Source organism: Pyrgilauda ruficollis, unplaced genomic scaffold, assembly GCF_017590135.1.
Source record: "Pyrgilauda ruficollis isolate IOZ18807 unplaced genomic scaffold, ASM1759013v1 scaffold8, whole genome shotgun sequence".
Taxonomy (NCBI): domain Eukaryota; kingdom Metazoa; phylum Chordata; class Aves; order Passeriformes; family Passeridae; genus Pyrgilauda; species Pyrgilauda ruficollis.
Genome location: NW_024529932.1, coordinates 6,908,152 through 6,926,864, shown reverse-complemented (window position 1 = coordinate 6,926,864; position 18,713 = coordinate 6,908,152). Strand labels below are relative to the sequence as shown.

General features: G+C 36.3%; 1 protein-coding gene across 3 annotated transcripts in view; it reads right to left on the bottom strand.

The window, feature by feature from the left end:
• Positions 1-18,713, bottom strand: part of RDX (radixin) — a 36,497-nt gene that overhangs the window by 4,776 nt on the left and 13,008 nt on the right. For 2 of the 3 annotated variants that reach the window (XM_041487146.1, XM_041487145.1), the window contains exons 3-11: positions 13,696-13,779; positions 8,689-8,784; positions 7,129-7,403; positions 5,812-5,895; positions 5,222-5,368; positions 3,687-3,783; positions 2,902-3,065; positions 2,154-2,284; positions 765-925 (exon numbers count right to left, since the gene is read on the bottom strand). In XM_041487146.1, the coding sequence (XP_041343080.1) occupies positions 765-925; positions 2,154-2,284; positions 2,902-3,065; positions 3,687-3,783; positions 5,222-5,368; positions 5,812-5,895; positions 7,129-7,403; positions 8,689-8,784; positions 13,696-13,779 (1,239 nt within the window). Of the gene's footprint in view, positions 1-764; positions 926-2,153; positions 2,285-2,901; positions 3,066-3,686; positions 3,784-5,221; positions 5,369-5,811; positions 5,896-7,128; positions 7,404-8,688; positions 8,785-13,695; positions 13,780-18,713 lie in introns of those variants that run through there. The other variant, XM_041487147.1, reaches the window with a different exon arrangement.

Genomic DNA, 18,713 nt, shown 5'->3' with positions numbered 1-18,713 from the left:
ATACATCCAGAAAAAAAAATATTTCTCTCCTGCACTTCCAAAGCTTCCTGGGAAACAGCAAGCTGTCATTACAAACTAGCATTTCAGGCTGTTTCAGTCTAATACAACTTTAATGGTCCCACCATTAAGATTATGATTCTGGATCATAATCTCAGTACTATTAAGCTAAATCTTGTCATCAGAATTATGTGCCAATTTTACAGAAGATCAAAAGATCAAAAGCTCATTTATAGTTGAGAAATAATTTCTTCTGTTTTCATGGCTTTCTTGATTCTTATGCACAAATCTTGAATTAGAAGTAGTCTAACACAATGTGAGAAGACACTGCAAATACTGGCAATGGGAGAGGAAAAGCAACAAAAATACCCTAACAAACCCCAGTGTCACCAGCTCTCCACCATCACCATCAAGGTTCAGAACAAACCTGCCTCAGAGAACAAGCTTCCCAGAGGGCTGCAGAAGGAAGCTACTCTTGTTCTCAGCTGCATAAGCCTGAGACTATTAGAAAGAGAATGTAATGAGTATTGTCAGTCTGAAAGGTGGTGGTCTTTTAATCTCCTACAGATCCAGAGTTTTATTTTTGCCTTGCAAAGTAGTGGCAAGTCTAATGCAGTTTTCTAACAGTTCCCACAACACTCTGTAAACAGTATCTCAAGTACTTTTGTGTTTCAATGTACTTCGTCATTTGACATAATTAAGGGCAAAGGCTAAATTTCCAACTTTCTCCAATTTTAATCCTATTTTGAGGAAAAAATGTTTCTTACTAGCTGCTCCTGATTCTTCATTTGATCAGCTGCCTGCTTGGCTAGAGCAGCTTTGGCTACTTCAGCTGCTCGACGCTCTTTTTCCAGGCGTTCTGCTTCCTCTTTTGCACGCTTCCGTTCTTGATCCAGTTCTAGAGCTCTTCGAGTCTGTTCCTCTAGCTCTGACAAGAGGAAAGTTTGCAGACAAGGTATTACTACCTAGCTCTTCCTCATATCTATCACAGATACCAGCTGTAATATGCCCAAAATAAAGTAACCTAGAACACTAACCAAGATTCACAAGACTACCTCCAGCTAAGAAAAGCTGTTGAGCATTTACCCCGTTCTATGTCTGGTTTCCCCCCCATTTTAAGACATTCTTTGAATATCCTTCAACTCACTTGACACTTCTGAAAGCCTAGTGTTTCAGAAAAGTGTCACCTCACTGATAAAACAACACACCCAAATACACATACATATACCTGCTCGTGGTCCTGCCATAAGGATATTTCATGTACATTAAATCACTCTTTTAAAGAAAGCAAAGAAACTCTTCTTCTTTATTGAAATGCCTGACAGATTTCTTAATCACAGCTGAAAGTTTAGGCACATGCCTCCAGCAAAATGACTTAAGACCCACTGGAATGGTCAGAAAAATTCTTTGTATATCAGAGGAGAAAAATTTTAAATCAAGGGAGAGATAATAGCTGTCCAGCTGCCTGCATAGCAAAATATTGAAACCTAAAGGGCAGAACCCTTAGCGAAATAGGAAGAAGTAATAATCTAGGAGTACTGCAAGGTTAGGTTTACACAGACAAAATTATACTCCTCCCCTGATGAGAAAAACTAGGTGACTATGAAAAAAGTCTTTCTAAAGCACTTTGCTGGCTCTAATGATAAAAGAACTGTGATTGGTGAAACTACATGTTTTGTCACTCATGTCTGATAATTTCTCAAATCTTACAAGGGAATAGGAAAGGAGGAAGGAACAAGGAATTTCCAAATTAAAAGCTAAATTTAAAAAAATCCCAGAAAAAGTACTTTGACCCTTCCCCTCTAATTTCCCTGCTCCCTTCAACTCCAGGTGTTCAGCACTTTAAGCATTTCATAACTCTGAGTTGAACTATGTATGAATTTTTTTTTTCTAAATCAAAACCTTCGCTACATCAGAAATTGGTTTCATATTAAAAAGATACAGACAAAAGCATGCACACTGTTATTTAAACACTGAAAAAGAGTATCTCTCATATCAAATAAAACACCGCTAAATTCTTGCCACTATTAGTAAAATACACTTATCCCCCTCCCAAAGTAACAAAAGACACTTTTGACATACAAAAAGAATTGTGGAACTGAACGACCCAGCTAAACTAAACACTGTCACTAGATTTAAGAAATCTATGACCTCACCTTTCTGAGCTTTCATTGTCTGCTCTTCAATTTGTCTTAAGCGCTCCATTAATTCCTCCTTTTCACGCTCTATTCTTTCCTTTTCCTTTTCTGCTATCTCCCTTTTTTTCTTCTCATTTTCTAATTGTGCTCTGAAAAAAAATAGTGAAAAGGTTTTTTTTACTCTCCAACATATTAAAAGATACTCTTTGGATGCAGGTATCCAATTTTTCAGTTTACTCAGCTAGCAAGGACAGACAATTTTAAATGCTTCTAATCCTGTTTCTGCTTCAAAATACTGTAGAGAAGAACAATTTATGGACATTACTGATAATCAATCTTGGTTTTGGTTCAGCCAGGTAAACCCACAATTATATCTGCATTTTTTAGGCATTATGTTTCATCTGGGCTAGAAATAGCAACAGTATTTTTTAAATACACGAAAGGTAAGCCAGGACATTCTTCACTGAACTTGCTTTAAGGGTTCACCGTAGGGTATAAAATTCCCTAAGAATCAAGCAACAGAGAGGTAAGACTTGCACAAAATACATAGCAGGGAACAACAGTGCAGCTACTATTGCTGTGCTGAAAGCTTAAAAAAGATACGTTTTTGTATTAAGACAGGAGAGCCATGCCAATTCACAAACCTGCTTACACAGTGCAGAAAGAAAAGCGGTTCTCTCTTTTCTAGAATTCCAAGATATACTATATTCTATAACTTCTTAAAAAGGTAAATTTTTTTTCTGTTTCACAGAAGTTTGTTAATTACCTTTCCAATTGTTTCTGATGTTTCTCTTCTCTAGCTTGGGCCTTCATCTGTTGCACTTCAATTGTATCAGGTTTCCTCCGCCTCATGTACAATTCATGATTTCCCATACACAGTGCCAAAATTCGCTTGTTAATTCTCAGACGGGGTGCATAAAAAACAAAATCCTAGGAAAAAACGAATTCCAGTATATCCATTAACCTAAAAAAATACACTTAGGCAGGATTCAAAGCATTATTGCATTCTTGCATTGGTTAAATTAAAACTTACAAGTATTTTGATATTTTGAGCAAATGAACACCATAATCTATAAACCCACTTAACTGTCAGAGACTTATAAGATAAATTCAAAATTGCACCTTGAATACTCCAGAAATTAGTTGGTTTATATAAAATATTTTTTTTAATGAGACTATTCTCTATTCTGAAGTCATTTGACCTAGAAAGTATCATGAAATGTGCTGTTGTAATTAAAAAAAAAAAAGCAAAAATAAAAACAATAGAGGAAAGAGGTAGAGAATTCAGTATCTTATGCTGCCTTGTCAATGCATCAGGAAGTATTGGTTGACTTAAAACCCCTCAACAATTTAGAAGTATCAATGAGAAGGAAAAGAGAGAAAACAAACACACCATATTTCAAAATGAACATTTTCTTTTGATTACTGACTATTCTATCAGCAAAAATAATAAATGTCACCAATATTTACTCATGCTTTAGTGCCAGAGCAAGTCCCTGCAGGCTTAAATCCCTTCATATAGCAAGTGATACTATTGTACACACTACTTACAGGGGCCTTTTTGTCAATTGGCTTTATGACAAATTTTTTGTCATTAAAAGAGATGTTTCTTATTTCGCTCCAAGGAAAACCAATCTTGGGTGTCAGCCTTCAGAGAGAAAAAGTTCTCATTAGAGGCAGCAAGGATGTGCACTTTATATATATGAGTTCAATAAGGCTTAAGACTCCACCATTCTCACTATTACACTTAGCAACATTTAGAATATTACAACATTATGCTATAATGTAAACATTAACAACAGTTCAAGCATATTTTGGTAGATTTTTCTTTTTACAAATATTCCATTAAATTAATTACATTTTAATAAATTACGTGGCATTGTAACAATAGAATTTTTGATTTGTGACTTATTCTACTACTATTACCTAGATGCTAAACATCACGATCATTTACTCATTCCTTACGTAGCATTGGTAACTGTATTTTCACTTGAAAGAGTAACAATTGAAATGTGAGAAATTGCCATTCCAAATACTGAAATTAAAGTAACTTTCAGTCATGTTGCACTTCTCTTTAGCTTAGATTTGTGTTCTTACATTTTCAGAATTCTAAGTTAAATTTATTTCCCTTGCATCTTAAGCAAAACACATTAAATTCAGAAATTGTTACAATGTTATGCATCAACCACATAACAGTAAATATTTTCTGTCAGCACAGAAGTTTTTTTCAATTCATATTATCTTAACTATAAATATCAGGAAATATTTAAGTTTTTGATTGCTAACTATCAGGAGACAGGAAATACCAAAAAATTGCCTCACAGCTCAATCTGATCTGAACATTTTGAATATTTCCTGCTTTCAGGAGTTATATTGCCATCTAATGGCAATTAAGGCTTACAGAATTTTGTTAGAGTATATACATTTAAAGTTGACTGCTCCCATCTGGAATTTGACATATCACATGTGACTTCAAATCACTGTGAACGGTCTGTTGACTACTAACAAGTGCTTGTAAAGAAAAGAGCAAGTCTGTTGTTGTATTTCCAAATTCTTCATATTTCCTACATTTCAGCTCTTCTCTCTTCAAGTAGAAGAGATGATTTGATCTCTTTACCAGGACACGTGAATGATCTATTTTCTCTGGTGCCTAAAAGCTTTCACATATAAATATCTAGGTTTTTCATGCCCCAACATCTATAACCCTTGTTATGGCTCTTACAAATGTTTCTCATTAAATACATTGTTCAGCTTTAAAAAGTCCTTTTCATCCTGACCCAAGGGAATGTTTTGAGTGAAAAGTACTGGAAGAAATCATATAAAGATGGTCTAGCTGTAGTAATCTATATAAAGCAATGTATATTTAAACTCCCATAGAACTGCTCTTCCTTTCCCTTCTTTTGCATCTCTTATCTTGAAAATTCAAACATTCTGGCAGTTAACTTCTCTCTCTCTTTTGCTACCTCTTAGATTACAAGGAGAACCTGTTTTGCCAGGTCCTACTGAACATGCAGCAAGGTGGGGGTTGTACAATCTCAAATAGCAACTCTTAGGACAGAACTGCAAAATGAGTATTTCACACTTACTTATCATCGTGCTCATAAATATTCAGACCCAAAGCATCAACTCCTAGCCACAATTCAGTTCCTTTTTTATTCTTTATTTCAAAATAGTTGACTCCATACATTTCCAAGTCTTGTGCTATCTTAAGGTATTCCATCATAGAATCTTCCCTAATGAAGAAGAAAAATTGGGATCGTTTAGACAGCAAATCATAAGTACATTGTAAGGATAAGGGAACTAGACAAACAGCTAGGGTAAAATTAGTTATGAATTAAACTTCTCTCTAAAATAGTTTGGCTCAGATATTTTTAAGAGCTCTTCACTCTAATATCCGTGTAGAGTCCAATCATTGCACTTTGTCTTTCTGCCCCATGAGCTAAGCAAATACTAAATGTATTTTAGAGGCAGGCAACTGTGGACAAAGGCAGCTGACAGTGTTACCAGAAATCATATAGGTAAACCAACAACCTAACTGGAAACTCAACTCTCATGGAAGTCTTTCATAACTACCTACCATGGTCAGAATAAAAGAAAGCCACTTCCCAAACAAATACCTCCCCATATACACCCTAATAATAATGAAAGGTGTCATGAACATTTTTTACATAATTACCTTAACATTCCCCTGTGCTCTTCATGCCAGTTCTGTATTCTTTCTTCCCACTGTTCTTTTGTCAGTTTGTGCTGTTCTAACACGCTGTGAATAGAAATTGTTGCTCTTAAATGACACTGACAACAAACTTAACCTCTTTTGTTGCACAGCACAACATATGCTTTAACTGAATAAACTTAAAAGATGACTTCCTACATACTGCTCATATTTTCAGCACAGAAACAAAAGCTTTGTATTTCAACAAATTCCCTTCTAATTTGTATTTCCAAATTCCCACACTAAAATTTTAGTGTGACCTTCACACTAAAATAGTGTGAAAGTAACTTATTTTTTCTTGGTATTCTATATTCTTTATAATATAAAAGTCACACCATTGCATACCTCAGCTAAGTCATAAAATGTAATCTTTACAACAGCTGAAAATGCACACCTATAAAATCCTCTGGCAACAATGCTGCTAATTAATCTCTAGGTATGCAAAGATACACCCAAGCTTTCATTCTGCTGTCATTTGAAAGACAAGGTAAGACATTACAACAAGTTAGCAGACAACCTCGCTGAGGTTTTTTTTTTTTGTAGTTTTGGGGTTTTTTATTTTTCCTTTCTGAATAAAATCAATAGGGAAGCAGCTTCAGAAAGCTATTTCATGTTTAATCTACAAGAGGCTGCAATGACGGAATTATATCTTGGCCTACTAGAACTTTCAGTGTAGTACTGCAGGAAGAAATCAGTTGCATATGATGACTTTATTATGCTTTCATTCCATGCACCCAGCATTTCAGGTGTTTCTAGAGAAGCTGTTTTAAAGGACAATTAAAAGATCACCTGAGCAGTTGTCTACTGAAAAGGAACATCTTAAGTATATGAATTTGTGTTGTACTCAAGCACTGCAATATATTTTATTTGCAGTACACTTACTTTCAGGAAATGATTGTCATTTAAGTGTGCAAAAACATGAAAACTGAAGAAAAGGAGAGAGTAATAAATTAATTTTTGTTACTTCTGTATTGCAGTATTTGGATTTTAATTTAGCAGAAGCAGGCCTCCACTAACATTAAATTATTTTGGAGTACTTTGGAAATGTGTAAAATTAAATCTGTGCAGATGTTTGTGGACAGGAAAAACATCTCCAGAAATACGTGGCTGTGATGCTTCTTTGTTAAAGTCTAGATCAGGATCTCTACATTTTACCAGGAAAAAGAGGAACTCTAAGAAAGCCACCATTAAATGCATGCTATCACTTAATATTTTATTTATAAAAAACGTGCTATAGTTAAGTTTACGTGCAGCACTTGGTGCAAAACCCCTCTCACTCACCGCTGGGGGAGAAGCCTGTCATTGGCTAGGTAGCCCAGTTTATGGATCTCCTTACTGTAATCTCCATACTTGGACTGGACAGCATAGGAAGCCAGAAGAACTGCAGTTTCTGGTGGGCAGTATATTTCATCATTTAAGATTGATTCTTTGACTTGCAGGAAGAAAAGTCTCTGAGTTATTTCCTGAATTAATTCTTCAGATACATCCTCTGGAAAAAACTTGGCCCTGAACTTAAACTGCAAAGGATTTTCTTTCCGTACATCTTGCTGTGTTACCTGGGGGAGATGAATAAAGAGAAAAATAAAAAAGAGCACTAAATGGTAAATTAAATGTGATTTAATAGTACTTAACTCTTTAGCTCCTCTACACTGAAACCCAGAGCTTCCAGACAAGCCCACTGTGGAACTCACTGAAAGGTTCACATTGACAAACAAGTTTGTCAATTTGAATAAACCAGACAATTCTGAAATACTAAAAGACTGATTAAGAGATTTTTTTTTTTGTAGGCTTGTGTGAATTTTTATTGATCACAATAAAGACCTGGAAACTAAGAAGCTGCAAGAAATTAAAAAGATCAAAACTGTATCCAAGGATGATTTGCAGGAAGTAATAAATTAGGGTCTAACAATGGTTCTTCAGCAAGAACTACAGCACATTTCTTCAATGTGAGTATGAAGTTGGATTCTTTTAAGTCTTTCAACTATTGAAATAAATATATGTGCTTTGTTCCTCTCCCTGTGTATCTGTAGCACTACAATGTTTATTGTGGATGAAACAAGACACATGAAATTCTAGGAGACGGATTTGGTGGTTAGCAGGCTTAACTCACTGGATTTACCACAGAGGAGAAGCAAAGATTACGTAAGTGCAGACAGTGGGACTTGCTCCTAAAACCCACCCAATTTGCCTCCTTATATTGAGGATAAAAAAGGTATTCTTGATTAGGTTGAACTAAAAAACAAGTATCTCCACTCTAAACAGTGACATTAACAAATAATCTGACAGCCAATATTAAAATAAGAAGTGATTGTTCAAATTCACAAATACAATTTAAAGTAAAATTACCCAGTTCCCAATAACTGGGAGATACAAGGTACTCAATGCCGTTTGGGAAAAAAAAAATGGTATTATCCTATAATCTACCTATCGGACACCTAAAGTTTAGAAGCCAATTATTTTGCCTTATTTAATGATTCATAGCTGTATGCATACAAATTCCTGAAGCTGAAATACTTCCCGTACACATGCTCAAACTGTAAAACAATGATTCTACTATGTTCTGCTACATGAAAATGGGACAATCATACGAATTCAAGCTTTCTTAATGCATGCATGCATTCCACAGTACTGGAAACTAGCTCCTCAAATTAAATATTGATGCAGCTTTGCACATTCTTTATAACTAATCTAACTTAACACTATTTTGTCATTTAAAGCACACAAAAAGCAATTTTTCAACTAAAATTGAAACCAGCTATACCTCACTTAAGATATTAAATCGGTAAAACTTATACAATATATTCAAACTGTACACTTGGCTAAATATGAGGGAATTGTTACCTTTTTATTTAGCTTCAGCCAGGTTGAGTAGCCTTTGCTGTCCACATACTGTAGCCCAAAAAACCAGACTTCACGAAGACCAACAGTTTTCACCACCTAAAGATAAATGAGCCATAATCATCAGTAATCACTACAATACATTTTTTTAACTGGCATTGTGTAGCTTAATAAAGCCACGTGAACAATTTCAAACTGAAATGTAATCAAGTCTTACAAGAACAAAAAAAGATAAAGTAATAGCAAAACATCAGGTTCAGAGAACCCCAGAGCTCTAAATAAACTCAAACGCTCCAAGCTATCAACTGGAGCGTGCATCCCACTGCGTAGATCAGCACCTGAGGAACAGAAGGTAGTAACAGGACCCTGAGGTTATAAAGCACATCTGGGAAGTGACCTACAGCCCAATGGGGAAGTGAGTACACTTCAACAGAAGACAACCGGTAAAATGATAATAAAGAGTAATATTTGTGGACAACTATAACGTAATGAGGATGAACTGCTTCCTTCAAATAGTTCTGCCAGCTTCTAAAAGTTATTGATAAAAGGGGTAAGGATGATCGACCTAATTTAACATACATGACTTTCCTGTAAGATTTCAGACCAGGTCTATCACCAAAAGCCACTAAAGAAGCAGAATTGTCCTTGACTAGAGGAAAGGTTGTTTTATGGATACACTGCTTAAAAAGATGGATGAAAAACACAAGCTGTTTTCATAATAGAATTGTAGTGTAACCACTAGGGAAGCCCCCCAGGACTTCAAAAAAGGATGAAAGTGATGTGACAAAAATCTGCTGCAAAAATCCTTACATAAAGATCTGTGAGTAACAGTAAAAAGATGAACCTCAATAAAAGATCATATTTAATAGAAGCAAAACACTGTACATAAAAGACAAAAATTTAAATTATGTGAACAAAGTTCTAGCTGTGAAGCAAAAAGGCAAGAAAGCTATTACACTACTATACACACGTATGGTATTCACAAATCTCTACATAAGGACTGGTCACATCAACTTATAAAAAAGGATGCTGCAGCAATGGAAATGTTTCAGAAATATTGAAAAGAATGATCAGTGACTTGGAACATTTTCTGCATAGCTAAGACGAACTAGGGCTACTGACAGAAAAATAAGGCAGGCTATGGTACAGGTCTATAAAATTTGCATGGCATGTAGAAGGAAAACGGGGAATGATTGTTCATTATTTCTTATAATGTAAGAATCAAGAGAATCAACAGAAATCATGACATAACAGGCTCAAAGCAAACAAAAAGAAGCACTTTTACTACAGAGTATAATGAAACTGTGGAACTGTTTCACAAGTCTTTTGCACGGCAAGAGCATATGTGGATTTAATAAGCAATTAATCAGAAAGGTCCAGCAAAGATTATTAAATGACTGTAAACTCTGGCTCCAAAGATCACGTATGGTAGTACTTACATATGTCCTCAGGTTGGACCATGGTGCCAAGCTGCTTTACTGAAGGCTGTTTTATGGAAGCATTCAGATGCATGTGAAGTAAATAGAATTTTACACATAGTTCCTCCTCCATTTTAAAGTAGTACTATCGGGTTGCAAAATTAAGATTTTGAAAATTAGAAAATGTCATAGGATAACTATGCAAACTTACTTCTGCTGCCTTGCATATTTGAATAATCACTTAACAACCATTCAAGTATGCACCTTTTTTCCTCTTTTATCATTTCACCTTCAAACTCCAAAGCACAAAACGGACAATGTTTGTGGATCCAACCTGATTGATGCCTTGAGTAAGCACGGTTATTTCCTCTAGAATTCCCATATCATTTACTTTAGACCGTAAGAAATGCTTAGAACAGATGTATGTTACTAGTAAGGTCCCAAACAGCATTAAATTTGGTGCCCCGACTCAGGAATTTCAGACCTGCTGTTTCTTTTGGCACAGATCTCCTATACAATGCTGACCAAACTACTTATGGCTTTATCAGATGACTGAGAATGCTCTTTACTTAGCAGCTGTCCAAGATGAGCCCTTGTACCTTATCAGCTCTCTGAGCTGCAGAGAACTGCAGATGCTCAACAGCTCTGCCTGTAAGGCATAAGGAGACAAGTGCTTATGCTCACGTCAAAACATTTTGCTCTCAACCCACTAACTATGGCCACTGACATGCACATGATTTAAATACAGACAACTGGGTACAGCAATGCAGAGCTACACAGCTTTGCAAAATCAACACTAAAACCAGCAGAATGTACAAATAAGGAAAAAACATTGCCTACATTGCCTCTCAACTCAAAGGAAAGAGAAATAACCTTTCTGAAACTTTGTACCAAGATAATACGTACACTTATGCACTGCAGTAGCATGTTAATAAAAAAGTAAGTAGAGAATGAAAAACTTTAGAGTTTGATTCTGGCCAAAATTCTATTAAGTAGCTTCAGGCAAGTGTTCATCCCATCTGTAAAACAGATTTATCCACCATCACATCCTACAACTTGACTATTAATAGGCACTAAAAACTTCTTGAAGAAGAAAGGCAACCTGAACAATGTATGTTTGGGCAAATCACAACATACACGTACGACAACCTAACAAGGATTTCGTATGGTTACCTTCCACAAGATTGTAAAGAAGGCTTTGGAGACATCTGGAAAGGACCATGGAAAAAGGATAAAGGAAAGCTACAACATGAAATAAAGGAGACAACCCTCATATTCCTTCTGGATGGCAGCTACAGTCAACCAAAAGCTACTAATGCACAGTGCTAACAAAATAACTCCCCCACAATTACTACCAGTGTGTGGAAACATCCCTCACAGGGTTCTCCCTCTCTCAGGAAAGCTACAGATGCTTAACTGGTTGACTAGAGGAGGACAGATCTCCTCTTGCCTATTCTGACCACTGACAGGATAGACAGAGGGACCAATGATAAGTATGTTAGTACACCTTCTAAAATGCAAGTAATCAAGTAAATTTAAAAAAAAAGCTTGTGCAATAAATAAGAAGTTTACTGAGTTTGACAATGGAAGAGAAAAGAGAAAGCCACAGATTTCAAATGCTGCATTCTTGCCTGCTAGCAGATGAAGATGATGAGAACACAGATATGGAATGGGAAACAAATAAAGAACTCCAGAAAATGCCACTTAAAAGCCTAAAAGAACACTGGCTGGTAAAAGGTTATTCACCAAAAATGTAGGGCAGCACTAGATAACAGCTGAATCCATAGAGAGGTTATTTTTTGCAAACAATAACCAACCTGCTTGTCATGTTCACCACTTCTGCATAAACCTTGAAGGCCAATCCTTTCAGTAACAGTGCTATTCAATTCTATTTCTATAGAGAAAGGAGAAAACTTTTTGTCTGGAAATTTCATGCTGGTTTCACAATACAGTTCAGCTCTTGACATTATATAGTGGAACTCACACATGAATTTAAGATCAGGCTAAAACGTGTTTCTCACACACCACTACTCCGGTCGATTTTTCTTAACCTATATTTTTTCTCAATTTAAAACTCCAGAGGTAAGAGTTGGTGAGATGTCAAACACCACACAGAGAGCTGAGGAACAAAGAAAAGAGCATGACGACAAATTCAGAACTGTATCTTTGTTCCCTGTTTGCAAATGCTCCAATTTGGATGACCCTGATTACCTGGGCACAAGACATTACACAGCAGAATGCTACCCCACCCAACAGTGAGCGGCAGAAGATAGCAAAGGCTGGCAAAAGACAAGTAACAGCTTGAACCTTCTGCGCCACAGAATACCATACTTTTATTTGATGCTGATGATGCTGGTTAGACAAAAAGCAAGACAGGCTCTTTTTTCAAGACATCTTTTTAAGAGTCATGAAGTTTATTCCTATGTAGGGGCTGAAGACCTAGTTCATAGGTATACCCCTATACTGCTACTGATATTAGAGAAAAGAGCAGGCAGTAAGTGTTAAGAGTCAGTCATTTCAAACAAAAACTGCAAAGGCGATTTCATTCATCTTGAAATTCAGTATTAAAACAATAAACATTCTCTTCTTTTCTATTTATATAATAAGACATTTAATTGACTCTAAAAGGTCAACTAAAAGTTTAAAGAACTTTTTTGATGTGTTACTTTCTCTTAGTACTCATCATTACATATTTCAAGCATCTACAGTGGAATGGACAGAAACAATTACTAGACATAATTGCTGATCTACTTAAACTATTTTTGAAGAGCAATTTCAGATATTTCCACACTTCCTAAATAAAGGCATACATCTTGGATCTAGATAATAAAACATATTTATTGGTATCTTGTTGGAAAACGACACAACACATTGACAGGTTGTGACTATTTTTAAGGTTTCCTGTAACATCCCACAACACAGGTCAAAAACTTGTTTCAAGATTCTGATGACTAACATCACATGAGTGCAAGAACAGCCCTGTTTAAGAAATCGTTCACTTGGTCCATTTGACCGATGTACAACACACCATCAAGAGACAGTGTGCAGTTGTGATAGACTCACAGTCTGTAAGCACATTAAGGCCATAATTTTCAACTATTATTTTTTCCTTTTTTTTTTTTTTTTTTTTTTAACATAAATTCCAAACTGGTTCATAGGACAACAGTATTTAGTTCTGACATTTGGGAAGTGAAAATCATCTTACAGTGTCTATTGTTGGAAAGCAATTGTGTTAGCTTTCATTAATGAATTTACTGTTATATACATATTTCTAAAATATGCAATTCTAACAACTATATTGCAGTAGCAACTATAATATTATTAGACATAAAAACCCCAATTCATTTCAAAGCAGTTCCATACACAATTTATCCAAAGCCTCACTGCTAACATATTTAGAGAGTTGTCTTTGAATTCAGTATGTTCCATGAGAAGTAATGAGGAAATTCACACTAGCTCAGAGCATAGCTTAGATAACATAAGGAAAAACAATCTGTACATGAGAACACTACCACTTTTTCAGACTATGCCTTAATGACCACAATACTCTTATGTGCTTGTACTCATATATACGTAGAGACATGTAAGTTACCTGATCAAAGAGCTGCTTGCCTGTTGTATTGGGCTGGATGGCAAATTCCAACTCTGCATCCATTGTTGTTACTCTGACATTGATCTACAGAACATAAGGAAATATTTAAATCATACTGTAACAGTGTAATGCTTCTATATCCTGTGATTAGTCTGTTAAGAAACAATAAGCTCAACAATTTTAATGGTCATGTGCACACACAGAACATAGCAGTAAGAAAAACAGAAAATTTGAATCTGAAAAAATTCTCATCTTTATTTAGTCTGAAAGCATAATCAGCATAGTACTTACCAGTAGGTTGGAAGGTAAATTAGAGAACATAGCTCAAAACTGATTTAATGGGGAAGCTGACATCACTACTGAACAGCTGAAGAACATTGGGATATTCAGCTACTGGGCACTATCTTTCAGAGGGCTTCCCAAATGCATGCAAAAGTTCTTGGTCACATATATGTCATTTTAAGGTATTTATGGCTAGGAATATAAAAAGACAAGCAGCCTGCTGCTTGCCATCTCTAAAATCAAGCAGTTCGATGGTCAAAGTATTTAGGACTAGAGCTTGTACATCTCAGAACAGACAAGAAACAGGTTTTCACCAACAGAAAGGACAACTACAGCAGTTAGCTCTCCTTAGTGCCAGCCTCCTTCAACTCCCTTAATACAAGACTAAAAAGTCGCCACCATTCAATGAACCTCCTTCTCCTGAAAGGAAAGACCATTTTCCAGATGACTCCTGACAACCACTGGGTTTATTTGTTATAAAACAAGAAGTCAAATTACTGCAGGAGATAATTGAAAGCCTTACTTGTAAATACAACAGTCTTTTCCAATTTCTCTTCATCTGGTACATACAAAAGTGAGAATTTCCACGAAACAGAACAAAGTTTTAAATGCCCACCACTGTCTTCTCAGCGTTAGAACAGTCCTCCACTCCTACTGCCAGGATATCAGTCACATTTTATTCATCTTTCATACATAAAAATATAAAGTATTAAAGGTCAAATACACCTACCTATAAATGCAGAAAAACCAAACTCACACAGATCTACTCTAATTTCTCTCTACTGTAAAAAACGGCACAGGAATAAATTAGGACTTGTATTACAGGTTCTTACACTACTTGATCTATGCATGTGAGAACCATTTCCATTAACTATTTCCCTAATTTTGCCACCAGGTGGAATACTTTGAGAAGTGATTGTCTGGAAAAGAAGGAAAGACAAAACATGGAAGGGAAACCTAAGGTGGGGAAAAGAAAACTGCAGAGCAGTTTGTCTTCAAGCAACAGATGAAGCTTGACCAGTGCTCCTTTCAGCATCAAACACGAGGGGGGTATACAAGACAAGAATAGCAGGAGCCCAAGGACCTCTAGGTCATAGACTTGCACGTGCAAACACTGATAAAGAATAAGAGTTGAAGACTTTGGAGTAAAAGATAGTTTAGTTTTATTGCAAAAAAAATTTTAAAAATAGAGGGTGTGTGTCAGGAAGAGGGGAAAAAGATGTTTTCTGTAGATCTTCTCAGTCTCTCTATTTCAAGAGAAGAAAAAAAAAACAACCTTACAGAATAGAATTCATCTAACAAAATAACTAATTTTAAATGGTAGTTCTAACTCACTGCCAGTTACACTAGTTTAAGCATGAGGGATTGCCCCTTAATTTAAAAATATTAACTTTTGAAAACAGTTTTTCTACTTAAAAAAATGAAGCCTTCTTTAGGGCAGTCACAAGTAAGCAAGTTACAAAGAATAAGGCCAAAAAATAATTTTATTAAATGCCAAAGTGCTCTGTTATATAACAACACTACTGCCAAAACAAGAAGTGTCACAGATCTACAAAGCACAGCAAGTTCAAAACTAATTGCAGCAGCAAAAACTTCTTATATAAACATCCTTACAACAAACGTCATCTACAAATGCAAGAAATACTACCTGAAAGTTTATCCTTCACAAGAACTAGAATACCCAAACAGTAAAATAATAGCTGCAATACAGAGACAAACACAATACAGCTCTAAATTCTGTCTGCTTCTGGATGCTACTGCCCCAAAAAATCTAAGTGCTCTAAGAGTACAGAGCTTCTACACCTCCAACAGGTACAAACAGAACTTAAGAGTACCTAGCCACTTATACACATTACAGTAACTGCTTCAGCCTGCAGCATTTCTGTTTATCTTTGTACTTCCAATTAACAGATCACTCAGCTGCCAAACAGTATTTACACATTCAGTTTTAATAACAAAGTTGAAAATTAAATGATGGCAATGTTAAAACATTACCTTTTGTGATATGAATTACTTAAGAAAAGACAAAAGTTAACACTACAGTTCATTTTCTTTCTGAAGGAATTTGGACCGACTTTGATTTTTGGCATACAAATACCAGGCTTCTATGAACTTGTAACATTATTTCACACCTTCAATTATTTCTGGGCATGGAACATAAGAAAGTTACTTTTCTTACGTAAACCTGAAGAGTCCTGAAGGTCTACTTATCTAATTCAAACCATGGCAACAGAGCATCCTCTCAACAAAAATCAAACCTCTGGTATCAGTTGCATTGTCTGTAAAATAAAGCTAGCAAACTACATTAACAAGAGTCATTGGGGAAGTTTCCACATCATAAATACAGCATGGAATTGAGAAAACAGACAGAGAAAGAAGGTCCAGGAGCTTCAGCAATGGTCAGTCACTCATGTAACCTCTGCTGGGTATATACATACTTTGAAGCAATGCTCTTTACGTGGGGAAATTATCTGAACCACAAATTACGAGGACAGGCACTAATCTGAACCAACTTTACCACACAAATATGGAAACAGGAAGGAGCTCTTGCAATGGTGACAAGAGAAACACATAAAGGCTTCCTGTAGCAAGTACTGGAAGGCTACTGCTACACATACCACAAGATCCATTCAGTGCCTGCTTTTCAAACTTGCTCTCACCAGGATCCCACATCTTTCTTACAGAATCTGACAGCTCCCTTCTTTACATAGTTCAGCCAATTACTATCTCAAGTTTACATATTAAATAGAATCACAGAATAGTTTGGCTTGGAAGGGACCTTTAAAGGTCATCTGGTTCAAGCCCCCTGCAATGAGCACAGACACCTTCCCCTACATCAGGTTGCCCAGAGACACATCCAACCTGACCTTGAACATTTCCTAAGATGGGACATCTACTATCTCTCTAGGCAATTGTTAAGAGTTCCACCACCTGCAACATAAAAACTTTATTACTTATATGTAGTTCAAATCTATATTCTTTTAGCTTGAAACCATTAGCCTTGTCCTATTACAACAGGCTCCGGTAAAATGTTTGTCCCCACCTTTCTTACAAGCTCCCTTTAAGTGTTGAAAGGTCACAATAAGGTCTCCCTGCACCTTCCTCTCCCATAGGCAGAACAAGCCCAATTCTCCCAGCCTTTCCTCATATGGAGGGATGCTCCATTCTGCGAACCATTTTTGTGATCCTCCTCTAGACTTGTTTCAACAACACCATGTCCTCCCTGTGCTGGGACCCCAGAGCTGAAGCAGCCCTGCAGGTGGGGTCTGAGCAGAGCAGAGGGGCAGAATCCTCTCCCTGGCCCTGCTGCCCACCGCTGGGTGCAGCCCAGGACACGTTTGGCTCTCTGGGATGTGAGAGCACACTGACAGCTCATGGCCAGCCTCTCACCCCCCAGCACCCCCAAGCCCTTCTCAGCAGGGCTGCTCTACATCTGCTCATCCCCAGCCTGCGTTGACATGGGGGGATGCCCCAGCCCAGGTGCAGCACCTTGTACTTGGCCTTGTTGAACCTCAGGAGATTCACATTGTCCCACTTCTTGAGCTTGTCCATATCCTTGGCATCAGCAGCAGGCTGAGTTTATCTGTATTTTACCAGACGATTGCTTCAGAACGATTAAACATGGCCAAAGGAAAGGGAAGAACACACACTAAAGAATTACACTTTGATTACTCTTTGCCAAGGGAGCAACTGATGTTTTGATAACAAATGTAGCTAATGGGTTATGAGAATATTTGCCACAGCTCACAAACTACTATTTATAGAAAAATATTCCACAGCAAGTTATCTAATAAATAATTTATCAAAACCAATAAAGAGTACAGTCATTGAAAATATCTGGAATAACAAACACAGATGTGCACTTTATAAAAGCACGCACTTCATAAGGGAATTTTATTTTTATTGCATGCATTCTTTCACCTTTAAGGACTTGAAAAAGTATGTCTACATTTTCTTGTAGTACCTAACTTCAACCCTTCACAATTTATGGGACTATTACACCATTACTACATTAACCTTTGAACCTCTCCTCAAACAGATACAGTCCATGAAACATGCACAAAACCTGGCTGTAAGCTTAATAATCTAAAACTTTCTATTACTGTACTTCAGCCATCCTTTGCAAATATTAGTTATGGCACTTCATCATAAACTCCAAAACTGAGTAGGCACCAACACTGAGGAAAAAAAAGCCATTTAAAATAACATTGAAATGGTTTCCAGAGGTTTTGCTTTGGTTTAATAAATGCAATACAAATGAGTCATTTGTAAAAGCCACAAAAACCAGTCTGATTCATAAGAAAATTGCATATTGCAAAAAAAAAGTTTGTTCAAAGAGCTTCCTCACACTGGTTCAGCCATTTATAATCTCAAGTTTGCATATTAAATTGTGTTAAGAGCAGCAGTGTATTAGTCCCACTGCTTTACAGACTGCACAGCACTCCCTCCATACCAACATCAAAGTAGATATAGGAAGAGATGAAAAAAAAGACTTTATGAAGAAGGTAAAAAGGTAAGGATTAAACAGCATTAGGAACAGAAGGCTACAGAATAATGCCAAACAGATTTTACTAATAGATGAATCAAGAAAGCAGTCCTCCAAGCTGAGATCAGTTGTCTATTTATACTACATAAATAATAAATTCAAGCCATAATTCAAATACTGCATTACACAGACTCAAAGATTTTCCTGGATAACAGCACTGTAGTAAAAAAAATTATACACTGTTTTGGTT